The sequence below is a fragment of the Orbicella franksi genome, chromosome 14, assembly GCF_964199315.1.
Source record: "Orbicella franksi chromosome 14, jaOrbFran1.1, whole genome shotgun sequence".
In the NCBI taxonomy this organism is placed as follows: Eukaryota; Metazoa; Cnidaria; class Anthozoa; order Scleractinia; family Merulinidae; genus Orbicella; species Orbicella franksi.
In genome coordinates, this window is record NC_138158.1 from 18,381,579 (window position 1) to 18,405,548 (window position 23,970).

A 23,970-nucleotide genomic window follows, 5' to 3' on the forward strand; every position below is an offset into this window, starting at 1 on the left:
CAACTTGTGGCTCCGCATTTCTAGTCAGCCTTCCAAACTTTTCGATTCATGTTTCAACAGCTGGATGGAAATACGAAATTAAAACTGTATATTTTTCACTTGGTATTATGCTATGAAGCACATGCTTGTTCAACATTTTTTGCGGAGCTTTATTAATTTCTTAAAGCTTCTTCACAATGTTACCAAAATACAAGGCAAGCGGAAAAGACAAGTTTTTACCCCTCGTCAGAAAAAAAAGACACAAAACAGTCAAAACAATTACAACCGTGGCAAATATACTAGCAAAACGTCAGTCCGATTTCTTCTTTAATGTTGTTGTTCCTGCCATGTTCCCAGATTACTTGGGAATGATTGCCTTGCCTTGAGCGTCGTGGCTGAATGGGCAGACATGGGCATTGAACGGGCAGTTACCTAGCTCCTTCTGCCCAGCTTCATTGATAGCAAGAAGCTCTTGAAAGAACTTGGTGTAGGCAGCTTTTCCTTTGGTGCAGGTGTCACGCATCTGGGTCAACTTCTCGACGAAGTCGCCGACACTCTTGCAGATTTTGAACGGGCAGCCTTCTTTGAAAGCGGGACAGTTGCCAGCCAGGCCTTTGCACTTGGTAACTAGGATAGCATATGGGCACATGGCTTTGCCAAAAGCTGGACACTTGAACATCACATCATTCAAAGTGACACCCATTAGAGTCTTGAGGAGAAAATAACAATAATTAACAGCATGTGTAACAAAATTGAAGAGACTTAAGTGAATAGAAATCCCTTTTCATGTACTTTATCAAAGAAAGTTATATTTAGGAACACCTTCAAGTTTCAATAAAATGACAACGTCGAGAATTTTTGTCTTTGTGCCGTTTTAGAAATTTGAATAATGTCATAGCCTTGTAAATAGTTTTTAAATTAAGAAGTAAACATCGTTGACAATGATTTGTTAATATTGCGAGCTGACAATATATTCCTAGCTTTAATGAAATAATTATTTTAAAATAGTATTCTTCTCGTGTAAACCCCCCCGGATAAAGAGGCAGATTCCTATCCCAAGCATAATCCAAAAGGAGGGGAATGGTATCCCTTCCCCGAGTATCGTAACAGGACATGTCCAGTGTTGTATGTCCGCCATCTTGAATTTTACTTTTTTCTTGCAATGCCAGAAAATATATAGTTTGAATTGATGGAAAGTAAACCAACATTGAGACTTCAATGCAAAAAGGTACTTTTCCTGGAACGTTGCTCAAAAATGCAAAAGGAAGAATTTGGCCTCTACGTTTATGTGCGGATGCTCTTTCGTAAGATGTCAAATGTCGAAGGGACAACAGTTTCAGTGAATTTAAGATGGATCATAGAATTAAAACATACCACGATGTAGTCCGGAGAAAGTATTGGCTTTCTGCTGGTATCCTTAGCAAACGGGCAGCCACCCTTAGACTGGAAAAACGGGCAAGCGGACCCCACAACAGCTTCTTTCTCCTTGGCAGTCAGAACAGTTTCTCTGAGAAACTCCACGTAAGCAGCATCACCTTTGCACTGGTCTCGCATCTGACCAAGCTTGTCTTCAAACTCACCAACAGTTCTACACTCTTTAAATGGACAGCCCTTCTGGAAGGCAGGGCACTTGCCGGCCGCGCCTTTGTGGTCCTCCGGAAGCTTGGCAAATGGGCAAACGTTGTCGGCGAAAACTGGACATTCACGCTTTATTTCAGCAAGAGTTACTGAAGCTGGGTACTAAACAGAGCAAAGCAAGTTTTAAATACTTGTTATAGAAATAAGTCATTTTTACAGAGATTTTGCTACATTTTGGCCACCCAATAATAATAAATTATTTCTTTTACTAAAATAAATGCACCTAGAATTAAATATGCAGACCTCGAGTACATTTTATACAGAAAGCAAATTAAATTTAGTTGTTCGCGACTTTTTCCTAGGACACAAAAGCACAGTTTTAAAGAGTGGCGCATGTGCGAGGTTTCGATCTCTAGTTTGAAAAATTCAATCTCATATGCAAATTCAAGATGGCGTCGACGAGTGGAGACTACGCAACGAATGTATCTTGGCCAGTTGAGCTACTCAGGGCATCTTAACAACCAAATCATAATTGCCTCAAGAATCTAAATTCACTTAGCTTTGTACTGGCGTATTGAGCATAAAATTCACTTGCAGATATACTGGAGAAAGCAAGCTATTTATAACACAATTTGATGGTAATTTTGGTGGAAAACGGCATGATTAAATGACGTGACGTGTGAAATGGGTGCGGAGTAACGATGCTCACAAGTGATTAGAACGATTAGAACAGAACACACATTCACGGCTCAAGCAAGTCATCTGGACTTCACGGGAAGTCTCACGAGTTATTTTCAACCCACAGCCTACAGGCGAATCATAGGTAATCCAAGCATAATGTGCATATTAATGATATTTTGAAAATGTGGGCTTTTTGACGAGATTTAGAACTGATAATTATGTCGAAATCACCAAATAAGTTCACGTAACAGTATGGTGTTGCTTCCTATCGTTTGGTTGTCTTTCTAGGTAATTTCTTTAATTATTGTTAGTTAATAGGGCCACAAGTTTATTAGTTGTGTAACTATTAGGTGTTACTCTATGAATAAAGATTAATTGATTGATTGAATCTGAGCGAGTTTTGGTCAATTTATCTTATTAAGTAATATAATTCATAGAAGCAAGCTAGAAAACACGGCGACTAGAGAAGAGGTTCCAGCGTTTGCAAATTGCTCAAATTTTAGCACAAAAAAGGCTTCGCTGCCAGTTTACTCGGGCGAGAGTTCAACAAAATTATCCAAAATGAAGTAACACATGCCTCGTTTCTTTCCGGAATTGGCAGCTCCATAAAAACCAAATACCAGCATTTTGAAAATTGGCGCCAGCACGCGAAACACGTTCAACACAGACCACATAAACGCAGCAAGTATAGAGTACAGGTCAACTAGTTAAGGTTAAAGAAGTCAAACCATATCGATGTTGTAAGAATAACTGCCAGAAGCCATGTAGTAAAAATAGATTTTGTAAAATTTTAATTCCAAAACGTGGTATTTTTGTCGTTTATAACGAATGTTATGTAACAGGCCAGTTAATCTCCTCTTGTTGGGAACATACCTAGACTTGATAATCTGATCACACACCGCAACTCGTAACTCGCTTACGCAAACACGAGTTAAAAATGACGATATCGAGGAATTCAAGATTTGAATGGTGTGGAATTTCCCGAAAAAAATGTTAAAGTTCTTTTGAATTAATTTTACGATGCTTTCTGTCGGTGACCGCCTGGAGCGGTTGCTGCTATTTACAGGCTACAATTTCTGGCCTTCACACCTTACACTTTCGTCCCTTCTTAAGCCGGGACGCTCGCATTACACGTACAAAGCTTCGCCTTCACATTCGCAGTTCACATTTGTATTAAAAGCAACAGCTATCATTTCCTTACCTTTGACATACTGAAATCAAAACAAAACGCTTGCCGTACTATTGCAAGGGAGTTGAAGTAGTTCACTCTGTCACTGACCAAACAACTGATTTTTGCTCTCCCAATGAACGTTTATATAGTGGCAAATTACACGCGTCATACGGCTGATGATTGACACATGTCAGTTATAATTTACAACTGAGAGTACATGTGTTACGTAATCGGTCCTTTGTTGGTCCGAAATACAGGAATTAAAAATAATGAAGTGCGAGAAAGATAACGTATGTGAGATTTTCTCAAGACCACGAGAAACTTCTGTGCAACACCTCAGTGACAAGCGGCCAAAATTGATAACGCTTGCACACTTTCAACGTGTGAACCTGGAGAATAGGTAATAAATACCCTAGTCATTTCTGTCTGTCAAATTTTGGGTGGGTCATCTAGACTTTGTAAGAAAACACCATCCTGAGTTTGAATAGCTAATGCTTTACTGTCAGAGCTTTGTCGAGCAACCCAGTTTACCGATTTATATAAGAGATATACAGGGGAAGGATCGCAAGTCCATTGTGGGACCGAAACAAAGAAAATGAAAAAGTGCTGGTTTAAACAATTGTGTGAGACTTTTTCAGGACCATGAGAAACCTCCGTGCAATACCTAGTTGACAAGCGGCCAGAAAAACAATACTGTTTTTCCCGCTTTGTTTATTTGTGTTGCATTGTACAATTTGATTTTTTTTTATCGTTTTTGTTTGCCACTCAACAGATACGCCACAGCAGGATTAGTACGCTGACTTGGGTTTTTTGACTAACTTCATTTGTTAGTTTCTGCGTTAGTTTCATGGACGCCATAGACTAACTTAGCCTGTTTTAGTCGTGAAACCTACCCTCTATTTTTCGTCTGGCCGTTTTTGACGCTTCTTCAAAACCAGCCAAACGGCACGTGACTAGAAAAGTTTGGGATCCACTAAGAGGACATTTTTCCTCAAAATTGGTTTCGAAAGAAACGTTGGCTTCAACCCTCTGATATCCATTGTCTTTCTTTCATTTTGTGTTATTATTATTATTATTATTTAAAAATAATCGACGAGTAACCAGGATAAGACATATTCAAAATATATAAAAAAAATGTTCTTTGGCTAAAATAGTTTAAAGTTAGTAGAGCTTTTGATTGCCTGTCTGCGATCAAAGTTTGACAAAAATCCCCGATCGCGAAGATTGAAAGAGAATTAAATAGCACGTAATTGCATCTTAGGAAAAAAGGCAAGATCGACAAATCGACCTATCGTAACCTACCATCCACTGACGCCGTTTCACCAGCCGTACATGGCTCAATTAAATACCACAAACCAGATTGTCCTCGCCGACCGATTGTTTCTTGAACTGGCTCGACCTTTTACAACACCTCTAAATTCCTAACTGACATCTTAGCACCGATTCACAATTGCAACGGCTAAACCGTCTCTAATTCAATGAAATTTGCTGAACAAGTCGCCATTCTGGAAATCTCTGATGACGATGTCATGGTATCATTCAACGTTGTCTCACCCTTTACAGCTCTTCTTGTCATTATAAAACTTGTAATTTCCTCTTTTACTAGTCAACATGAATTCTATCCGTGCGATTGTAAAGAAGGCTAAGTTATTTCTGATTCATAAGAAGAAATGGAACTCGTCCTCTTTTCTTCCAAGTTTCAGGGATTTAAAATTCTACCGCGCGCATTGGGACTGGCACAAGTGACGCGCGCGATTTTTCAAAGCTAACGCTCCCTCAAATAAAATTCACCAGTTAGCACTGCAAAACGCTCCAAAATAGCTTTACTCTAAATATCCTCTGCGGCAATCCCCTAGCAGAAGCTCTAAATCTGTGGTTAATTAAGGGTCCGGACGTACTGGACTGACAAAATTTGTTTGGCCCTTCCAAAAATCTCGACAAAATTTGTCTCTGCCAAATTTTTAACTTGTCGAGCGTGGGCGCACTGAATTACAGCAAAATATTTGTTAACCACAAGTGTCAATCACAAGGAAATTAACACCAGCGTTTGCGCGCTTTCAATTTGATTAGTGTAGTCGTGAAATTTGCACTTGTACTTGTACTCGGCTGACTCGGGTGGACATACGGATGTACAAATTGAGCAGAGCTTGGTCCTGGAGATGCAGCTGGAACGTTAACGTAGACTTGGTAACCGTAATAGTTGTACTGTGCGAACGGATCGTCATGGAGCATACCGAGGTACGAATCTTCCATGTTTATCGTTGATTGCCGCGCAAATATAAATTTAATTTTGGCGGGCTTCGGACTGAAATACTCCGACTAAAAATAGAGATCAAATTTTCTTGATTGACATTTTCCTTCAAATCATGGCGTGTAAATTGACAAATCTGTCAGATTTCACACCTGACAAAAATTTGTCCTGCTCCGAGGCAGGACGACGGCGTCTTTGAAGTTTGGTAAGCCTTGACAAAATTTGGTAGATCTAAAAATCACCGGACGCACTTGTCTCAGGGAATTGATGACAGATTTTTTCGCGAAATAAACAAAAATTTGCCCAGTGCGTCCGGGCCCTAAGAGGGACTCTCCTTATTTATTTTCTGACTGAGTTGATTATTATTTGCGATGTATTTCACGATTCAACTTAGCTCGCAAAAATTAAGTACGATTGTAGAGAAAAATATGTTTTTCAATATTTTCAAGAGCTCTCGAATGTACTGACTTATTCGGAAAATAGGTGATCCATGGTCTAAGAAAAGATAAAGTGAACTTCTGAAGTGCTCTTCATATTGTGTTTGTTGAAGCAAAAGATTGGAAATGTCAGTGATACTTTAGAAACAAAGGGAAGTAATGAAATTGTTGATTAACAAAATGTCACGATGAGCAGTATTAGATTTCATACCCGTCAAGTTGGTTGGTTGTGGAAAAATCGTTCTGCCAAACTTTCACTCGTGTTTTTATCCAATTAAGAATTGGATTACGAGTTCGAGATTTTTAACTCGGAATATTACTCTAAAACCTGACGTCCCAAACACTCGCCTAACTGCAACTTGTGGCTCCGCATTTCTAGTCAGCCTTCCAAACTTTCCGATTCACGTTTCAATAACTGGATAGAAATAGGAAAAATGTAAATTTTTCACTTGGTGTTATGTTACAAGAGGTTATAAAGCAGACACTGTTAAACTTTTTTGAGGAGCTTTATTAATTTCTTAACGCTTCTTGACAATGTTACCAACATACAATGCGAGCGGAAAAAACAAGTTTTAACCCCTTGCCAAAAAAAAAAAGACGCAAAACAATCATACGAATTACAACCGTGGCAAATATACTAGCAAAACGTTTGTCCGATTTCATCTTTAATGTTGACATCTCATCCCTGTTCGCAGATTACTTGGGAATGATTGCCTTGCCTTGAGCGTCGTGGCTGAATGGGCAGACATGGGCATTGAACGGGCAGTTACCTAGCTCCTTCTGCCCAGCTTCATTGATAGCAAGAAGCTCTTGAAAGAACTTGGTGTAGGCAGCTTTTCCTTTGGTGCAGGTGTCACGCATCTGGGTCAACTTCTCGACGAAGTCGCCGACACTCTTGCAGAGTTTGAACGGGCAGCCTTCTTTGAAAGCGGGACAGTTGCCAGCCAGACCCTTGCACTTGGTAACTAGGATAGCATATGGGCACATGGCTTTGCCAAAAGCTGGACACTTGAACATCACATCTTGCAAAGTGACACCCATGGGAGTCTAGAGGAGAAAAATAATAATCAAAAACTTGTAACAAACTAACAAACTTAACTGAATAGAACTCACTTTGCATGTACTTTATGAGAGAGAGTTACCTTCAGGAACACCTTCAAGCTTCAATAAAATGACAACTTGGAAAATGTTTGTCTTTGTGCTGTTTTAGAAATTTGAATAATTTTATAGCCTTGCAAATAGGTTTTAAATTAAGAAGCAAAGATCGTGGATAATGATTCGTTAATTGTGAGCTTTATTCCTAGGTTTTAATTAAATAATTATTTTAAAATATAATTCTTGTCGTGTTAAGCCCCCGGATAAAGACGCAGATTCCTATCCCAAGCATAATCCAAAAGGAGGGGAATGATATCCCTCCCCGGAGTATCGTCGTAACAAGACATATCCAGTATTGTATATTGTATGTCTGCCATCTTGAATTTTACTTTTTTCTTAGAAGGTCAGAAAATATGTAGCTTGAATTAATGGAAAGTAAACCAACATTGATACTTCAATACAGAAAAGTACTTTTCCCGCAACGTTGCTCAAAAATGTATGAAGGAAGAATTTTGTCAAAAAAGACGAAATTTGGCCTGCATGTATATATGCGGATGCTCTTTGGTAAGATGTCATATGTGGAAGCTAAGGGGCAACATTTTCAGCTTATTTAAAATGGATCTTAAAATCACGTACCACGATGTAGTCCGGAGAAAGTATCGGCTTTCTGCTGGTATCCTTGGCAAACGGGCAGCCACCCTTAGACTGGAAAAACGGGCAAGCGGACCCCACAACAGCTTCTTTCTCCTTGGCAGTCAGAACAGTTTCTCTGAGAAACTCTAGATAAGCGGCATCACCTTTGCACTGGTCTCGCATCTGACCAAGCTTGTCTTCAAACTCTCCAACAGTTCTACACTCTTTAAATGGACAGCCCTTCTGGAAGGCAGGGCACTTGCCGGCCGCGCCTTTATGCTCCTCCGGAAGCTTGGCAAATGGGCAAACGTTGTCGGCGAAAACTGGACATTCACGCTTTATTTCAGCAAGAGTCACTGAAGCTGGGTACTAAACAGAGCAAAACAAGTTTTAAATACTTGTTATAGAAATAAGTCATCTGCTACATTTTGTCCAGCCAATAATTATAACTTGTTACTTTTACTAAAAAACGAAATGCAGCTAGAATCAAATATGCAGAAATCGAGTAGATTTTATACAGAAAGCAAATTAAATTTAGTTGATCGCGACTTTTTCTCAAGACACAAAAGGACAGTTTTAAAAAGTTGCGTATGTGCGAGCTTTCGATCTCTAGTTTGAAAATTTCTATGTCATATGCAAAATTCCAAATGGCGTCGAGGAGTGGAGACTATGCAGCGAATGTATCTTGGCCAGTTGAGCTACCCAGGGCATCTTGACCACAAAATAATAATTACCTCAAGAATCTAAATTCACTTAGGTTTGTACTGGAGTATTACATAGAATTCTGTGCAGATATGCTGGAGAAAGCAAGCTATTTGTAACACAATTTGATGGTAATTTTGGTGAAAAACGGCATGATGAAATGACGTGACGTGTAAAATGGGTGCGGAGTAACGATGCTCACAAGTGATTAGAACGATTAGAACAGAACGCAAATTCACAGCTCAAGCAAGTCATCTGGACTTCACGGTAAGTCTCACGAGTTATTTCAAACCACAGCCTACAGGCGAATCATAGGTAATCCAAGCATAATGTGCATATTAATGATATTTTTAAAATGTTGGCGTTTACGAGATTTAGAACCTATAAATATTTAATGTCGAAATCGCCAAATAAGTTCACTTAACAGTATGGTATTGCTTCCTATCGTTTCGTCATCTTTCTAGGTAATTTCTTTAATTATTGTTAGTTAATAGGGCCACAAGTTTATTAGTTGTGAAACTACTGGGTGTTATCCTCTATAAATAAAGGTTGATTGATTGACCGAATTTGAGCGATTTTTGGTCAAAATTTCCTTCAAGTGTTATGTAGAAGAAAGGTTGGAAAGACGGCAGCTCGACAAGAGGTTCCAACGTTCGTAAATTGCTCGAATTTTAGTACAAAAAAGGCTTCGCTGCCAGTCTACTTCGTCGTCATTATAGGGCAAGAGTTCAAGAAAATTATCCAAAATGATGTGACACATGCCTCGTTTCTTTCCAGAATTGGCAGCTCCATAAAAACCAATTACCATGCATTTTGAAAATTGGCGCCAGCACGCGAAACACGTGCAAGACAGACCACATAAACACGGTAAGCATAGAGTACAGGTCAACTAGTTAAGGTTAAAGAAGTCAAACCATATCGATGTTGTAACAATAACTGCCAGAAGCAATTTCTAGTTAAAATTGATTTTGTAAAATTTTAATTCCAAAACGTGGTATTTTTGTCGTTTATAACAAATGTTATGTAACAGGCCAGTTAATCTCCTCTTGTTGGGAACATACGTAGACTTGATAATCTGATCACACACCGCAACTCGTAACTCGTTTACGCAAGCACGAGTTTAAAATGACAATATCGAAGAACTTAAAGAGTTGAATGGTGTGGAATTTCCTGATGTTAAACGGTTCTTTTGAATTTTACGATGCTTCCTGTCGGCGAACGCCTGGAGCGGTTGCTGCTATTTACAGGCTACAATTTCTGGCCTTCACACCTTACGCTTTCGTCCCTTCCTCAGCCGGGACGCTCGCATTGCACGTGCAAAGCTTCGCCTTCACATTCGCAGCCCACATTTGTATTAAAAGGAACAGCTATCATCCCCTTACCTTTGCCATACTGAAATCAAAACAAAACGCTTGCCGCACTATTGCAATGGAGCTGCAGTAGTTCACTCTGTCACTGACCAAACAACTGATTTTTGCTCTCCCAATGAACGTTTATATAATGGCAAATTGCACGCGTCATACGGCTGATGATTGACACATGTCATTATTATTTACAACTGAGAGTACATGTGTTACGTAATCGCTCCCTTTGTTGGACCGAAATACAGAAATTGAAACAATGAAGTGCGAGAAAAAAAAAGTATGTGAGATTTTCTCAAGACCACGAGAAACTTCTGTGCAACACCTCAGTGACAAGCGGCCAAAATTAATAACGCTTGCACACTTTCAACATATGAACCTGGAGAACGTGTAATAAATAATCTATTCAATTCTGTCTGTCAAATTTTGGGTGGGTCATCTAGACTTTGTAAGAAAACACCATCCTGAGTTTGAATGGCTAATGCTTTACTGTCAGAGCTTTGTCGAGCAACCCAGTTTACCGATTAATATAAGAGATATACAGTGAAAAGATCGCAAGTCCATTGTGGGACCGAAACAAAGAAAATGAAAAAGTGCTGGTTTAAACAATTGTGTGAGATTTTTTCAGGACCGTGAGAAACCTCCGTGCAATACCTAGTTGACAAGCGGCCAGAATACTGTTTTTCCTGCTTTGTTTATTTGTGTTGCATTGTACAATTTGATCTTTTTTGATCGTTTTTGTTTGCCACTCAACAGATACGCCACAGCAGGATCAGTACGCTGACTTGGGTTTTTTGACTAACTTCATTTGTTAGTTTCTGCGTTAGTTTCATGGACGCCATAGACTAACTTAGCCTGTTTTAGTCGTGAAACCTACCCTCTATTTTTCGTCTGGCCGTTTTTGACGCTTCTTCAAAACCAGCCAAACGGCACGTGACTAGAAAAGTTTGGGATCCACTAAAAGGACATTTTTCCTCAAAATTGGTTTCGAAAGAAACGTTGGCTTCAACCCTCTGATATCCATTGTCTTTCTTTCATTTTGTGTTATTATTATTATTATTATTTAAAAATAATCGACGAGTAACCAGGATAAGACATATTCAAAATATATAAAAAAAATGTTCTTTGGCTAAAATAGTTTAAAGTTAGTAGAGCTTTTGATTGCCTGTCTGCGATCAAAGTTTGACAAAAATCCCCGATCGCGAAGATTGAAAGAGAATTAAATAGCACGTAATTGCATCTTAGGAAAAAAGGCAAGATCGACAAATCGACCTATCGTAACCTACCATCCACTGACGCCGTTTCACCAGCCGTACATGGCTCAATTAAATACCACAAACCAGATTGTCCTCGCCGACCGATTGTTTCTTGAACTGGCTCGACCTTTTACAACACCTCTAAATTCCTAACTGACATCTTAGCACCGATTCACAATTGCAACGGCTAAACCGTCTCTAATTCAATGAAATTTGCTGAACAAGTCGCCATTCTGGAAATCTCTGATGACGATGTCATGGTATCATTCAACGTTGTCTCACCCTTTACAGCTCTTCTTGTCATTATAAAACTTGTAATTTCCTCTTTTACTAGTCAACATGAATTCTATCCGTGCGATTGTAAAGAAGGCTAAGTTATTTCTGATTCATAAGAAGAAATGGAACTCGTCCTCTTTTCTTCCAAGTTTCAGGGATTTAAAATTCTACCGCGCGCATTGGGACTGGCACAAGTGACGCGCGCGATTTTTCAAAGCTAACGCTCCCTCAAATAAAATTCACCAGTTAGCACTGCAAAACGCTCCAAAATAGCTTTACTCTAAATATCCTCTGCGGCAATCCCCTAGCAGAAGCTCTAAATCTGTGGTTAATTAAGGGTCCGGACGTACTGGACTGACAAAATTTGTTTGGCCCTTCCAAAAATCTCGACAAAATTTGTCTCTGCCAAATTTTTAACTTGTCGAGCGTGGGCGCACTGAATTACAGCAAAATATTTGTTAACCACAAGTGTCAATCACAAGGAAATTAACACCAGCGTTTGCGCGCTTTCAATTTGATTAGTGTAGTCGTGAAATTTGCACTTGTACTTGTACTCGGCTGACTCGGGTGGACATACGGATGTACAAATTGAGCAGAGCTTGGTCCTGGAGATGCAGCTGGAACGTTAACGTAGACTTGGTAACCGTAATAGTTGTACTGTGCGAACGGATCGTCATGGAGCATACCGAGGTACGAATCTTCCATGTTTATCGTTGATTGCCGCGCAAATATAAATTTAATTTTGGCGGGCTTCGGACTGAAATACTCCGACTAAAAATAGAGATCAAATTTTCTTGATTGACATTTTCCTTCAAATCATGGCGTGTAAATTGACAAATCTGTCAGATTTCACACCTGACAAAAATTTGTCCTGCTCCGAGGCAGGACGACGGCGTCTTTGAAGTTTGGTAAGCCTTGACAAAATTTGGTAGATCTAAAAATCACCGGACGCACTTGTCTCAGGGAATTGATGACAGATTTTTTCGCGAAATAAACAAAAATTTGCCCAGTGCGTCCGGGCCCTAAGAGGGACTCTCCTTATTTATTTTCTGACTGAGTTGATTATTATTTGCGATGTATTTCACGATTCAACTTAGCTCGCAAAAATTAAGTACGATTGTAGAGAAAAATATGTTTTTCAATATTTTCAAGAGCTCTCGAATGTACTGACTTATTCGGAAAATAGGTGATCCATGGTCTAAGAAAAGATAAAGTGAACTTCTGAAGTGCTCTTCATATTGTGTTTGTTGAAGCAAAAGATTGGAAATGTCAGTGATACTTTAGAAACAAAGGGAAGTAATGAAATTGTTGATTAACAAAATGTCACGATGAGCAGTATTAGATTTCATACCCGTCAAGTTGGTTGGTTGTGGAAAAATCGTTCTGCCAAACTTTCACTCGTGTTTTTATCCAATTAAGAATTGGATTACGAGTTCGAGATTTTTAACTCGGAATATTACTCTAAAACCTGACGTCCCAAACACTCGCCTAACTGCAACTTGTGGCTCCGCATTTCTAGTCAGCCTTCCAAACTTTCCGATTCACGTTTCAATAACTGGATAGAAATAGGAAAAATGTAAATTTTTCACTTGGTGTTATGTTACAAGAGGTTATAAAGCAGACACTGTTAAACTTTTTTGAGGAGCTTTATTAATTTCTTAACGCTTCTTGACAATGTTACCAACATACAATGCGAGCGGAAAAAACAAGTTTTAACCCCTTGCCAAAAAAAAAAAGACGCAAAACAATCATACGAATTACAACCGTGGCAAATATACTAGCAAAACGTTTGTCCGATTTCATCTTTAATGTTGACATCTCATCCCTGTTCGCAGATTACTTGGGAATGATTGCCTTGCCTTGAGCGTCGTGGCTGAATGGGCAGACATGGGCATTGAACGGGCAGTTACCTAGCTCCTTCTGCCCAGCTTCATTGATAGCAAGAAGCTCTTGAAAGAACTTGGTGTAGGCAGCTTTTCCTTTGGTGCAGGTGTCACGCATCTGGGTCAACTTCTCGACGAAGTCGCCGACACTCTTGCAGAGTTTGAACGGGCAGCCTTCTTTGAAAGCGGGACAGTTGCCAGCCAGACCCTTGCACTTGGTAACTAGGATAGCATATGGGCACATGGCTTTGCCAAAAGCTGGACACTTGAACATCACATCTTGCAAAGTGACACCCATGGGAGTCTAGAGGAGAAAAATAATAATCAAAAACTTGTAACAAACTAACAAACTTAACTGAATAGAACTCACTTTGCATGTACTTTATGAGAGAGAGTTACCTTCAGGAACACCTTCAAGCTTCAATAAAATGACAACTTGGAAAATGTTTGTCTTTGTGCTGTTTTAGAAATTTGAATAATTTTATAGCCTTGCAAATAGGTTTTAAATTAAGAAGCAAAGATCGTGGATAATGATTCGTTAATTGTGAGCTTTATTCCTAGGTTTTAATTAAATAATTATTTTAAAATATAATTCTTGTCGTGTTAAGCCCCCGGATAAAGACGCAGATTCCTATCCCAAGCATAATCCAAAAGGAGGGGAATGATATCCCTCCCCGGAGTATCGTCGTAACAAGACATATCCAGTATTGTATATTGTATGTCTGCCATCTTGAATTTTACTTTTTTCTTAGAAGGTCAGAAAATATGTAGCTTGAATTAATGGAAAGTAAACCAACATTGATACTTCAATACAGAAAAGTACTTTTCCCGCAACGTTGCTCAAAAATGTATGAAGGAAGAATTTTGTCAAAAAAGACGAAATTTGGCCTGCATGTATATATGCGGATGCTCTTTGGTAAGATGTCATATGTGGAAGCTAAGGGGCAACATTTTCAGCTTGTTTAAAATGGATCTTAAAATCACGTACCACGATGTAGTCCGGAGAAAGTATCGGCTTTCTGCTGGTATCCTTGGCAAACGGGCAGCCACCCTTAGACTGGAAAAACGGGCAAGCGGACCCCACAACAGCTTCTTTCTCCTTGGCAGTCAGAACAGTTTCTCTGAGAAACTCTAGATAAGCGGCATCACCTTTGCACTGGTCTCGCATCTGACCAAGCTTGTCTTCAAACTCTCCAACAGTTCTACACTCTTTAAATGGACAGCCCTTCTGGAAGGCAGGGCACTTGCCGGCCGCGCCTTTATGCTCCTCCGGAAGCTTGGCAAATGGGCAAACGTTGTCGGCGAAAACTGGACATTCACGCTTTATTTCAGCAAGAGTCACTGAAGCTGGGTACTAAACAGAGCAAAACAAGTTTTAAATACTTGTTATAGAAATAAGTCATCTGCTACATTTTGTCCAGCCAATAATTATAACTTGTTACTTTTACTAAAAAACGAAATGCAGCTAGAATCAAATATGCAGAAATCGAGTAGATTTTATACAGAAAGCAAATTAAATTTAGTTGATCGCGACTTTTTCTCAAGACACAAAAGGACAGTTTTAAAAAGTTGCGTATGTGCGAGCTTTCGATCTCTAGTTTGAAAATTTCTATGTCATATGCAAAATTCCAAATGGCGTCGAGGAGTGGAGACTATGCAGCGAATGTATCTTGGCCAGTTGAGCTACCCAGGGCATCTTGACCACAAAATAATAATTACCTCAAGAATCTAAATTCACTTAGGTTTGTACTGGAGTATTACATAGAATTCTGTGCAGATATGCTGGAGAAAGCAAGCTATTTGTAACACAATTTGATGGTAATTTTGGTGAAAAACGGCATGATGAAATGACGTGACGTGTAAAATGGGTGCGGAGTAACGATGCTCACAAGTGATTAGAACGATTAGAACAGAACGCAAATTCACAGCTCAAGCAAGTCATCTGGACTTCACGGTAAGTCTCACGAGTTATTTCAAACCACAGCCTACAGGCGAATCATAGGTAATCCAAGCATAATGTGCATATTAATGATATTTTTAAAATGTTGGCGTTTACGAGATTTAGAACCTATAAATATTTAATGTCGAAATCGCCAAATAAGTTCACTTAACAGTATGGTATTGCTTCCTATCGTTTCGTCATCTTTCTAGGTAATTTCTTTAATTATTGTTAGTTAATAGGGCCACAAGTTTATTAGTTGTGAAACTACTGGGTGTTATCCTCTATAAATAAAGGTTGATTGATTGACCGAATTTGAGCGATTTTTGGTCAAAATTTCCTTCAAGTGTTATGTAGAAGAAAGGTTGGAAAGACGGCAGCTCGACAAGAGGTTCCAACGTTCGTAAATTGCTCGAATTTTAGTACAAAAAAGGCTTCGCTGCCAGTCTACTTCGTCGTCATTATAGGGCAAGAGTTCAAGAAAATTATCCAAAATGATGTGACACATGCCTCGTTTCTTTCCAGAATTGGCAGCTCCATAAAAACCAATTACCATGCATTTTGAAAATTGGCGCCAGCACGCGAAACACGTGCAAGACAGACCACATAAACACGGTAAGCATAGAGTACAGGTCAACTAGTTAAGGTTAAAGAAGTCAAACCATATCGATGTTGTAACAATAACTGCCAGAAGCAATTTCTAGTTAAAATTGATTTTGTAAAATTTTAATTCCAAAACGTGGTATTTTTGTCGTTTATAACAAATGTTATGTAACAGGCCAGTTAATCTCCTCTTGTTGGGAACATACGTAGACTTGATAATCTGATCACACACCGCAACTCGTAACTCGTTTACGCAAGCACGAGTTTAAAATGACAATATCGAAGAACTTAAAGAGTTGAATGGTGTGGAATTTCCTGATGTTAAACGGTTCTTTTGAATTTTACGATGCTTCCTGTCGGCGAACGCCTGGAGCGGTTGCTGCTATTTACAGGCTACAATTTCTGGCCTTCACACCTTACGCTTTCGTCCCTTCCTCAGCCGGGACGCTCGCATTGCACGTGCAAAGCTTCGCCTTCACATTCGCAGCCCACATTTGTATTAAAAGGAACAGCTATCATCCCCTTACCTTTGCCATACTGAAATCAAAACAAAACGCTTGCCGCACTATTGCAATGGAGCTGCAGTAGTTCACTCTGTCACTGACCAAACAACTGATTTTTGCTCTCCCAATGAACGTTTATATAATGGCAAATTGCACGCGTCATACGGCTGATGATTGACACATGTCATTATTATTTACAACTGAGAGTACATGTGTTACGTAATCGCTCCCTTTGTTGGACCGAAATACAGAAATTGAAACAATGAAGTGCGAGAAAAAAAAAGTATGTGAGATTTTCTCAAGACCACGAGAAACTTCTGTGCAACACCTCAGTGACAAGCGGCCAAAATTAATAACGCTTGCACACTTTCAACATATGAACCTGGAGAACGTGTAATAAATAATCTATTCAATTCTGTCTGTCAAATTTTGGGTGGGTCATCTAGACTTTGTAAGAAAACACCATCCTGAGTTTGAATGGCTAATGCTTTACTGTCAGAGCTTTGTCGAGCAACCCAGTTTACCGATTAATATAAGAGATATACAGTGAAAAGATCGCAAGTCCATTGTGGGACCGAAACAAAGAAAATGAAAAAGTGCTGGTTTAAACAATTGTGTGAGATTTTTTCAGGACCGTGAGAAACCTCCGTGCAATACCTAGTTGACAAGCGGCCAGAATACTGTTTTTCCTGCTTTGTTTATTTGTGTTGCATTGTACAATTTGATCTTTTTTGATCGTTTTTGTTTGCCACTCAACAGATACGCCACAGCAGGATCAGTACGCTGACTTGGGTTTTTTGACTAACTTCATTTGTTAGTTTCTGCGTTAGTTTCATGGACGCCATAGACTAACTTAGCCTGTTTTAGTCGTGAAACCTACCCTCTATTTTTCGTCTGGCCGTTTTTGACGCTTCTTCAAAACCAGCCAAACGGCACGTGACTAGAAAAGTTTGGGATCCACTAAAAGGACATTTTTCCTCAAAATTGGTTTCGAAAGAAACGTTGGCTTCAACCCTCTGATATCCATTGTCTTTCTTTCATTTTGTGTTATTATTATTATTATTATTTAAAAATAATCGACGAGTAACCAGGATAAGACATATTCAAAATATATAAAAAAAATGTTCTTTGGCTAAAATAGTTTAAAGTTAGTAGAGCTTTTGATTGCCTGTCTGCGATCAAAGTTTGACAAAAATCCCCGATCGCGAAGATTGAAAGAGAATTAAATAGCACGTAATTGCATCTTAGGAAAAAAGGCAAGATCGACAAATCGACCTATCGTAACCTACCATCCACTGACGCCGTTTCACCAGCCGTACATGGCTCAATTAAATACCACAAACCAGATTGTCCTCGCCGACCGATTGTTTCTTGAACTGGCTCGACCTTTTACAACACCTCTAAATTCCTAACTGACATCTTAGCACCGATTCACAATTGCAACGGCTAAACCGTCTCTAATTCAATGAAATTTGCTGAACAAGTCGCCATTCTGGAAATCTCTGATGACGATGTCATGGTATCATTCAACGTTGTCTCACCCTTTACAGCTCTTCTTGTCATTATAAAACTTGTAATTTCCTCTTTTACTAGTCAACATGAATTCTATCCGTGCGATTGTAAAGAAGGCTAAGTTATTTCTGATTCATAAGAAGAAATGGAACTCGTCCTCTTTTCTTCCAAGTTTCAGGGATTTAAAATTCTACCGCGCGCATTGGGACTGGCACAAGTGACGCGCGCGATTTTTCAAAGCTAACGCTCCCTCAAATAAAATTCACCAGTTAGCACTGCAAAACGCTCCAAAATAGCTTTACTCTAAATATCCTCTGCGGCAATCCCCTAGCAGAAGCTCTAAATCTGTGGTTAATTAAGGGTCCGGACGTACTGGACTGACAAAATTTGTTTGGCCCTTCCAAAAATCTCGACAAAATTTGTCTCTGCCAAATTTTTAACTTGTCGAGCGTGGGCGCACTGAATTACAGCAAAATATTTGTTAACCACAAGTGTCAATCACAAGGAAATTAACACCAGCGTTTGCGCGCTTTCAATTTGATTAGTGTAGTCGTGAAATTTGCACTTGTACTTGTACTCGGCTGACTCGGGTGGACATACGGATGTACAAATTGAGCAGAGCTTGGTCCTGGAGATGCAGCTGGAACGTTAACGTAGACTTGGTAACCGTAATAGTTGTACTGTGCGAACGGATCGTCATGGAGCATACCGAGGTACGAATCTTCCATGTTTATCGTTGATTGCCGCGCAAATATAAATTTAATTTTGGCGGGCTTCGGACTGAAATACTCCGACTAAAAATAGAGATCAAATTTTCTTGATTGACATTTTCCTTCAAATCATGGCGTGTAAATTGACAAATCTGTCAGATTTCACACCTGACAAAAATTTGTCCTGCTCCGAGGCAGGACGACGGCGTCTTTGAAGTTTGGTAAGCCTTGACAAAATTTGGTAGATCTAAAAATCACCGGACGCACTTGTCTCAGGGAATTGATGACAGATTTTTTCGCGAAATAAACAAAAATTTGCCCAGTGCGTCCGGGCCCTAAGAGGGACTCTCCTTATTTATTTTCTGACTGAGTTGATTATTATTTGCGATGTATTTCACGATTCAACTTAGCTCGCAAAAATTAAGTACGATTGTAGAGAAAAATATGTTTTTCAATATTTTCAAGAGCTCTCGAATGTACTGACTTATTCGGAAAATAGGTGATCCATGGTCTAAGAAAAGATAAAGTGAACTTCTGAAGTGCTCTTCATATTGTGTTTGTTGAAGCAAAAGATTGGAAATGTCAGTGATACTTTAGAAACAAAGGGAAGTAATGAAATTGTTGATTAACAAAATGTCACGATGAGCAGTATTAGATTTCATACCCGTCAAGTTGGTTGGTTGTGGAAAAATCGTTCTGCCAAACTTTCACTCGTGTTTTTATCCAATTAAGAATTGGATTACGAGTTCGAGATTTTTAACTCGGAATATTACTCTAAAACCTGACGTCCCAAACACTCGCCTAACTGCAACTTGTGGCTCCGCATTTCTAGTCAGCCTTCCAAACTTTCCGATTCACGTTTCAATAACTGGATAGAAATAGGAAAAATGTAAATTTTTCACTTGGTGTTATGTTACAAGAGGTTATAAAGCAGACACTGTTAAACTTTTTTGAGGAGCTTTATTAATTTCTTAACGCTTCTTGACAATGTTACCAACATACAATGCGAGCGGAAAAAACAAGTTTTAACCCCTTGCCAAAAAAAAAAAGACGCAAAACAATCATACGAATTACAACCGTGGCAAATATACTAGCAAAACGTTTGTCCGATTTCATCTTTAATGTTGACATCTCATCCCTGTTCGCAGATTACTTGGGAATGATTGCCTTGCCTTGAGCGTCGTGGCTGAATGGGCAGACATGGGCATTGAACGGACAGTTACCTAGCTCCTTCTGCCCAGCTTCATTGATAGCAAGAAGCTCTTGAAAGAACTTGGTGTAGGCAGCTTTTCCTTTGGTGCAGGTGTCACGCATCTGGGTCAACTTCTCGACGAAGTCGCCGACACTCTTGCAGATTTTGAACGGGCAGCCTTCTTTGAAAGCGGGACAGTTGCCAGCCAGACCCTTGCACTTGGTAACAAGGATAGCATATGGGCACATGGCTTTGCCAAAAGCTGGACACTTGAACATCACATCTTGCAAAGTGACACCCATGGGAGTCTTGAGGAGAAAAATAATAATCAAAAACTTGTAACAAACTTAAAGAAACTTAACTGAATAGAACTCACTTTGCATGTACTTTATGAGAGAAAGTTACCTTCAGGAACACCTTCAAGCTTCAATAAAATGACAACTTGGAAAATGTTTGTCTTTGTGCTGTTTTAGAAATTTGAATAATTTTATAGCCTTGCAAATAGTTTTTAAATTAAGAAGCAAAGATCGTGGATAATGATTCGTTAATTGTGAGCTTTATTCCTAGGTTTTAATTAAATAATTATTTTAAAATATAATTCTTGTCGTGTTAAGCCCCCGGATAAAGACGCAGATTCCTATCCCAAGCATAATCCAAAAGGAGGGGAATGATATCCCTCCCCGGAGTATCGTCGTAACAAGACATATCCAGTATTGTATATTGTATGTCTGCCATCTTGAATTTTACTTTTTTCTTAGAAGGTCAGAAAATATGTAGCTTGAATTAATGGAAAGTAAACCAACATTGATACTTCAATACAGAAAGGTACTTTTCCCGCAACGTTGCTCAAAAATGTATGAAGGAAGAATTTTGTCAAAAAAGACGAAATTTGGCCTGCATGTATACATGGGGATGCTCTTTCGTAAGATGTCATATGTCGAAGGGGCAACATTTTCAGCTTATTTAAAATGGATCTTAAAATCACGTACCACGATGTAGTCCGGAGAAAGTATCGGCTTTCTGCTGGTATCCTTGGCAAACGGGCAGCCACCCTTAGACTGGAAAAACGGGCAAGCGGACCCCACAACAGCTTCTTTCTCCTTGGCAGTCAGAACAGTTTCTCTGAGAAACTCTAGATAAGCGGCATCACCTTTGCACTGGTCTCGCATCTGACCAAGCTTGTCTTCAAACTCTCCAACAGTTCTACACTCTTTAAATGGACAGCCCTTCTGGAAGGCAGGGCACTTGCCGGCCGCGCCTTTATGCTCCTCCGGAAGCTTGGCAAATGGGCAAACGTTGTCGGCGAAAACTGGACATTCACGCTTTATTTCAGCAAGAGTCACTGAAGCTGGGTACTAAACAGAGCAAAAGAAGTTTTAAATACTCGTTATAGAAATAAGTCATTTTTACAGAAATATCTACATTTTGGCCACCCAATAATAATAACTTGTTACTTTTACTAATAAAATAAATGCACCTAGAATTAATTAAATATGCAGACCTATAGTAAATTTTATACAGAAAGCAAATGAAATTTAGTTGTTCGCGACTTTTTCCCAAGACACGAAAGGACAGTTTTAAAATGGATTTTGTAGAATTTCAATTCCAAAGCGTGGTATTTTTGTCGTTTATAACGAATGTTATGTAACAGGCCAGTTAATCTCCTCTTGTTGGGAACATACCTAGACTTGATAATCTAATCACACACCGCAACTCGTAACTCGCTTACGCAAGCACGAGTTTAAAGTGACAGTATTGAAGAACGCAAGAGTTGAATGGTGTGGAATTTCCTGATGTTAAACGGTTCTTTTAAATTTTACGATGCTTCCTGTCGGTGACCGGCTGGAGTGGTTGCTGCTATTCACAGGCTACAATTTCTGGCCTTCACACCTTGCGCTTTCGTCCCTTCCTTAGCCGGGACGCTCGTATTACACGTGGAAAGTTTTGCCTTCACATTCGCAGTCCACATTTGTATTAAAAGCAACGGCGATTCCCTTACCTTTGCCATACTGAAATCAGAACAAAACGCTTGCCGTACTATTGCAATGGAGTCGTAGTAGTTCACTCTGTCACTGACCAAACAACTGATTTTTGCTCCTTCAACGAACGTTTATATAATGGCAAATTACATGCGTCTTAAGGCTGATGATTGACACATGTCATTATTATTTACAACTGAGAGTATATGTGTTACGTAATCGGTCCCTTTGTTGGGCCGAAATAGAGAAATTGAAAACAATGAAGTGCGAGAAAAAAAAGTATGTGAGATTTACTCAAGACCACGACAAACTTCTGAGCAACACCTCAGTGACAAGCGGCCAAAATTAATAACCCTTGCACACTTTCAACATGTGAACCTGGAGAACATGTAATAAATAATCTAGTCAATTCTGTCTGTCAAATTTTGGGTGGGTCATCTAGACTTTGTAAGAAAACACCATCCTGAGTTTGAATGGCTAATGCTTTATTGTCAGAGCTTTGTCGAGCAACCCAGTTTACCGATTTATATAAGAGATATACAGGGGAAGGATCGCAAGTCCATTGTGGGACCGAAACAAAGAAAATGAAAAAGTGCTGGTTTAAAAAATTGTGTGAGATTTTTTCAGGACCATGAGAAACCTTCGTGCAATACATAGTTGACAAGCAGTCAAAAAAACAATACTGTTTTTTTCTGCTTTGTTTATTTGTTTTGCGTGGTACAATTCTTGTTTTCGTTGTTTTTTTTTACCACTTAAGAGATACGCCATTGCAGGATGTGTGCGCTGACTAGCTTTTTTTTTTTACTAAGTTCATTTGTTAGTTTATGAGTCTCCAAGATGGACGCCATCGACTAACTTAGCCTGTTTTTAGTCGTGAAACCCATTCCCTATTTTTTCTGTGGCCGTTTTCGGCACTACTTCAAAACTGAAATAACTCAACGACGCGCGACTAGAAAAGGCTGGAACCGTACCGACTACGAGGACCTTTTTCCTCAAAATCGGTACCGTCTAAATCTGATCCCCCTTGCCTCTCTTTGATTTTGCTTTATTATTGTTATTTTTAAAAATGGACGAGTAACCAGGATAAGACATTCAAAATATATATAAATTGTTCTTTGGTTAAAGTAGTTTAAAGTTACTGGAGCTTTTGATTGCCTGTCTGCAATCAAAGTTTGACAAAAATCCCCCGTTTGCGAAGATTGAAAAAGAATTAAGTAAGAGGTAACTGGAACTTAGGAAAAAAGCAAGATCGACAAATCGACCTATCGTGAACTACGATCCACCGCGGTGTTCCACCAGCCATACGCCTCTCAATTAAACACCACAAACCAGATTATCCTCTCCGATCGATTGTTTCTTGCCCTGGCTCGGCCCTTTACAACACCTCTAAATTCCTAGCTGACATCTTAGCACCGATCCACAATATCAACGGCTAAACCGTTCCTAATTCAATGAAATTTGCGGAACAAGTCGCTAATCTGGAAATCTCTCGGATGACGATGACATAGTATCATTCGATTTTGTCTCTGCACTCTTTGATCCTCTTTACAGCTCTTCTTGTCGATATAAATTAAAAGCTCTGATATATTCGCAAAAACCTGAATGAAGACGAAACTCTACACTTAAGAACCAATCTCACCAATGATGATATCATCTCTCTCCTGAAATTCACTCTATCAAACAACTTCTTTGTATTCAGCGACTCTATTTACAAGCCGAACTACGGCTGTGCCATGGGTAGCCCTGCCAGCCGGGTCGCTGCAAATCTCTGCATGGAAATAATCGAAAAATCAGCCATTACTGCTTCCACAATCCCCACCGAAAATTTGGAAACGCTATGTTGATGACAGTTTAATTTCCTTATTATCAAAAAACACTCCACCTCAACCTTTCATGACACCCTTAACTCGATCGACCCGAAGATCTCTTTCGCCATCGAGACTGAAAACAATGGGCAAATATCTTTCTTAGAGACCTTAGTCACCAGAAAAAAAAAAGACGGTCTTATCACCATTGATGTTTTTACCGGAAGTCTACTCACACCGACAGATGCTTGGACTCAAATTCACACCATGAGAAGAAGCACACAAAATTAGTCCGTGATACAAAAAATTGCCCAACACGACAACAGCAACAGTCGCCTATCCTTACGAGAGGGTCTTGATGAGGGGAAGGGGGTGGGTGGGTAGGTGGGGAGGGGCTACTTTCGATGGTTAAAAAATTATACCT

General features: G+C 39.4%; 3 protein-coding genes across 5 annotated transcripts; all 3 read right to left on the reverse strand.

The window, feature by feature from the left end:
* Nucleotides 1–125: 125 nt before the first annotated feature.
* LOC145467857 (uncharacterized) lies at nt 126–21,839 on the reverse strand. Of its 3 annotated transcripts, none has more exons than XM_081451466.1 (3): nt 21,762–21,833; nt 1,354–1,719; nt 126–688 (listed from the first exon to the last, which is right to left on the reverse strand). In XM_081451466.1, exons 1-3 carry the CDS (start codon nt 21,768–21,770, stop codon nt 338–340), a joined length of 726 nt encoding a protein of 241 aa, XP_081307592.1. In that variant the 5' UTR covers nt 21,771–21,833; the 3' UTR covers nt 126–337. The 3 variants fall into 3 exon arrangements, with proteins under 3 accessions (XP_081307592.1, XP_081307593.1, XP_081307591.1); XM_081451467.1 differs by lacking the exon at nt 21,762–21,833 and adding an exon at nt 3,440–3,509; XM_081451465.1 differs by lacking the exons at nt 126–688; nt 1,354–1,719 and adding exons at nt 19,511–20,070; nt 20,752–21,117 and having other exon boundaries at nt 21,762–21,839.
* On the reverse strand, nt 6,585–10,002 carry LOC145468336 (uncharacterized). Its single transcript, XM_081452037.1, has 3 exons — nt 9,910–10,002; nt 7,829–8,194; nt 6,585–7,144 (listed from the first exon to the last, which is right to left on the reverse strand). The coding sequence occupies exons 1-3, from the start codon at nt 9,916–9,918 to the stop codon at nt 6,794–6,796; spliced, it is 726 nt and encodes a 241-aa protein (XP_081308163.1). The 5' UTR covers nt 9,919–10,002; the 3' UTR covers nt 6,585–6,793.
* LOC145468337 (uncharacterized) lies at nt 13,048–16,465 on the reverse strand. The gene is made up of 3 exons (XM_081452038.1): nt 16,373–16,465; nt 14,292–14,657; nt 13,048–13,607 (listed from the first exon to the last, which is right to left on the reverse strand). Exons 1-3 carry the CDS (start codon nt 16,379–16,381, stop codon nt 13,257–13,259), a joined length of 726 nt encoding a protein of 241 aa, XP_081308164.1. The 5' UTR covers nt 16,382–16,465; the 3' UTR covers nt 13,048–13,256.
* Nucleotides 21,840–23,970: the final 2,131 nt, after the last annotated feature.